The 3,542-nt window shown below is 48.8% G+C and overlaps 1 protein-coding gene across 1 annotated transcript; it reads right to left on the bottom strand.

The window, feature by feature from the left end:
- Positions 1-1,452: 1,452 nt before the first annotated feature.
- LOC147983752 (uncharacterized) lies at positions 1,453-3,314 on the bottom strand. The gene is made up of 4 exons (XM_087540852.1): positions 3,266-3,314; positions 2,910-3,074; positions 2,227-2,826; positions 1,453-1,583 (listed from the first exon to the last, which is right to left on the bottom strand). The coding sequence occupies exons 1-4, from the start codon at positions 3,312-3,314 to the stop codon at positions 1,453-1,455; spliced, it is 945 nt and encodes a 314-aa protein (XP_087396978.1).
- Positions 3,315-3,542: the final 228 nt, after the last annotated feature.

Raw genomic sequence — 3,542 nt, 5'->3', positions numbered from 1 at the left:
TCACTCGGCCCATATGTCAGAATTATTGACTAGTCAAATGCCATCATCGTAACTGTTGGTGATGATCACTGTCATAGAAAAAAAAATCATTTCTTGACCCACATGTAAGTAGCCACATTAGCATGTACTAGGCCCATATGCCAGTACCTTTGGACGTCGGTAAAAAAACAGCCAGATCCACATTGAAGCAGCCACATCAGCATATGTTGGGCCTAATTGGCAGAATCATTGACCGATCGAACTAATGAACCGATTAATAGTGATGGATTATTGTCACAAAATTAAAACAATCTTAGATGACAAATCAGCCAATCAAAGGTGACAGTCAAGTGGAATCGTCAAGATTTAAGTTTTCGCGACGACACTTCAGTAACGATGGGGTGACAGCTGAAACCCGTCACAAAGAACATTTTCGGTGACGAAAATCAGTTTTACACGACACAAGTGAAGCTTGGCTCTCTGTTTTTTAGTGAAGGCTCACCACGCTGCTCTTGAACGTGTCGTATGAACAGGACGCATGTGAAAGTGTGTTGCACGCCACTGTCGATGGTGAAGGCGATCATCCCACGACCATGGATCTTCACCACAGAGCCGTCGCCGAGATGGCCAGTGTCGGTGATGGATTTGCCGAGCTCGGTGAAGACACTCTGGTCTCCTGACATGTGGTTTGAGGCTCCGTTTCCAGGAACCAGATGGTCCCCACATGTGGTTTCAGGCTCCGTTGTCGGCGAACCTCGTTAACAAATTTCTGTATCGTGCCTATACCTGGCCATACCTCGGGCCGGGTCGGGCTTCGGGCCGGGCCTAGCCAAGCCCGACGCAAAAAACCTAGGCCCGGGCCCGGCCCGACCCGGCCATCGGCTCTGTTTTCTAAGCCCGAGCCCGGCCTGAACACGTAAAAGCCCGCCCGGCCCGGCCCGAACACGTAAAAGCCATCGGGCTCAAAATCTAGGCTCGAGCCCGTCCCGGGAGCAGCGTCGGGTCGAGCCGGGCTTCCCATGGCCAGGTATAATCGTGCCTCTCGTGTGATTGCTTGGTACTCAGTAAATCAAGTAGGGCTTCAAATTATTCTAATAGTGACATTATTAGTGGGCCACGAAAAACAAGAGCGCCCTACCCTAACATCGTTTCACATCTAGCAAATGACCTATATATTCATAAGATATCAGTGGCATCTGATTGCAAAGTGGCGGTTGAAGCTATTCGGAGGGGATCATCGCCTTTATATGGTGCCATTGTTCGAGAGATCAACCAAACTTCTCGTAGTTTTTCCTCTTGTTTAATTTTACATGAGTTTAGAACCTTAAATGTCGAGGTCCACAAACTAGCAAAGCATGCTTTGAGTCTAGGGGCAGGTTATCATGTTTGGTTTGGTATCCCTAGAGATCTCTTTTCGTCTCTGTAAATTGTGTGACGGTTCAATAAAGCTTTGTGAGTTTGCCTTAAAAAAATCTATTCCAAGTCCATAGGTTCCCCTTCATCACCCAGCGTAGGCAGATCGTTGCTGGGATTGATCGCATGCAGCTTCTTCCGAAAGGATCCCTGTAACACCAGCCCGGGTCGCTTTGCGTTGCCCTTTGAATCTGTACAAACCAAAGAAAGCCCCATGTATGAGTTTGGAAAAGACAAGTCTAAAAATCAAACAATCAACACTCAGCCTGCTAGTGCGACAAAGACTTATAATTAATTTTTTAAAACCAGGGTAAAAGATTTGACTCATCAATTGATTAAGAAGAAAATAATTGTCCGGTTAATTTTTGGAAAACCGAACGAAAACCGATAGACTTAGAGGGTGCTTGGATCCAAGGGACTTATTTTAGTCTGACTAAAAATAGTTTCTCTAAGAGGCTAAAGTTCTAAGCACCCCTGACTAAAGAGAGACTAAAACTAGTCTTGAGACTAAATTTTTTTAGTCAGGGGTACCCCTACTAAAATGTGGATTAGTCCTTTCTCTCCTCATTTAACGTCTCTCCTTTAACACATGCGAGTTCTGGATTGAAGGGTTTGGAGGATAATAAATGCTCATTAACTTGATTTGTCTCTTTAGTATTTGGATCCAAATATGGGTAAGGTTAGCAAGTTTTAGTCCCACTACTTTTAGTCATGAGACTAAAACCTATCCAAATACCCTCTTATAATTATAAACAATCAACACTCAGCCTGCTAGTGCGACATAGTTGAAAAATGTGCATCCTATCGGAGAGTGGCGAAAAGGTAGAGGCATACCTCGAGCGAGAAAGTTAGAGATGGTAGTGCGCGTATACGCGAAGTCTATGCAAGCTTTTCTCTGTGTGGTGTATTTTGCGGCACGCTCCAGCTTCTTGTTCTTCATGTTAACGGCGATCACCTGTGTCACACTGTCATCCATGCTGGTCTTGGTCATCAGGTAGAGAACATCATCATCATGGGAGCTGAGCGTGGGGTGAGCAACAAACAGGGACGGCTCCATGGGGTTGTCCATATCACGGGAATTCAGTTCTCTGCCCAAGTTGAAACCCGAATCACCAGGCGCCATGCTCCATGTGATGGCCGTCCAACCATTCGGGGTGCATGAGCCCGGGTTGGCATGGAGCTGAAGGTCGACGAACTTGATCTGACCGTTCACCACGGCGATGTTCCGGAAGAAGGACGAGAAGCCATGGAGACGGAGGTCGTTGTCCGGCTGCATTGGCTCCGGCAGCGGTACGTAGCGGAGCGGCCTGGGGCCGGGCCCTGCAGGAGAGGGGACATGCACGTCACAAAGGATCATGCCATGCCACAGGTCGACCGAGCCCAGGCGCCTCCCACGGTGATGACCCTGTCGCAGAGATGCTCGGGAGGAGCGTCCTGCGGCCGCAGAAAGGCAGCCATTGTGCCAGTCCAAGCCTCGGCGACGGAGTCGTAGATGTAGAGAACGTACTGATTAGTACCATAGTAGCAAAGCGTTGCGATCTTGTACGCATCATATTCATAGTCGTCGCCGATGGTGTGGGATTTGGGACGGCCGGCAAGGGCAGGGGCGGGGTTGTGAGTGGGCGGTGTGAAAGGGAGATGCTTGCTGCCGCTATTGGACCGGTAGCGCAGGATGCCAATTTCTGATAAGAAAATAGGCAGTTTTTCGATTAAATTAATCCATGAATAAATCATAAGCATGACATTGACAATATTGATAACACACTGGTTACGATCTAAGAGAGCATGTACTACGCATATACTAGAAACATCTACGCATATCGCTAGTACTGCTACAACAGAAAAAAACATGAGAGGGATAAACGATGTATACCCTTCAATCGGCCATGCGGCGGCGGTGGCGGCAGCAGTAGCCGCGGCATCCTCGGCGGCCTTCTTGTCGGCTTCGGCCTTCTCAGCGGCGGCACGGTCGGCGTCGGTCGACATGGTGATGACGAAGGTGATGTGGACGTAGATGAACAGAAGCGAGTAGTCGCGTAGTCGCTACCCAAAAACCTAATCGCCCCTCTCCCGTACAGGATCCGGAGAAGCGGGGTTTCGGAGGCCTGCTCTCCCGTCAACCGTGTACGCGGTGAACGGGACGGAGTCGC

The sequence above is a fragment of the Triticum urartu genome, chromosome 2A, assembly GCF_056163025.1.
Source record: "Triticum urartu cultivar PI428250 chromosome 2A, HENAU_Tu73, whole genome shotgun sequence".
Classification (NCBI taxonomy): domain Eukaryota; kingdom Viridiplantae; phylum Streptophyta; class Magnoliopsida; order Poales; family Poaceae; genus Triticum; species Triticum urartu.
This window is presented reverse-complemented; position numbering and strand designations above follow the sequence as displayed.

Excerpts from the sequence above, each read along its gene's own strand:
- LOC147983752 (XM_087540852.1), bottom strand. The coding sequence starts at position 3,314 with ATGCCGCGGCTACTGCTGCCGCCACCGCCGCCGCATGGCCGATTGAAG. Across the intron at positions 3,075-3,265 it reads GCCGCATGGCCGATTGAAGG|AAATTGGCATCCTGCGCTAC; the intron begins GTATACATCGTT and ends TTTTCTTATCAG. Across the intron at positions 1,584-2,226 it reads CTCTAACTTTCTCGCTCGAG|ATTCAAAGGGCAACGCAAAG; the intron begins GTATGCCTCTAC and ends TGGTTTGTACAG.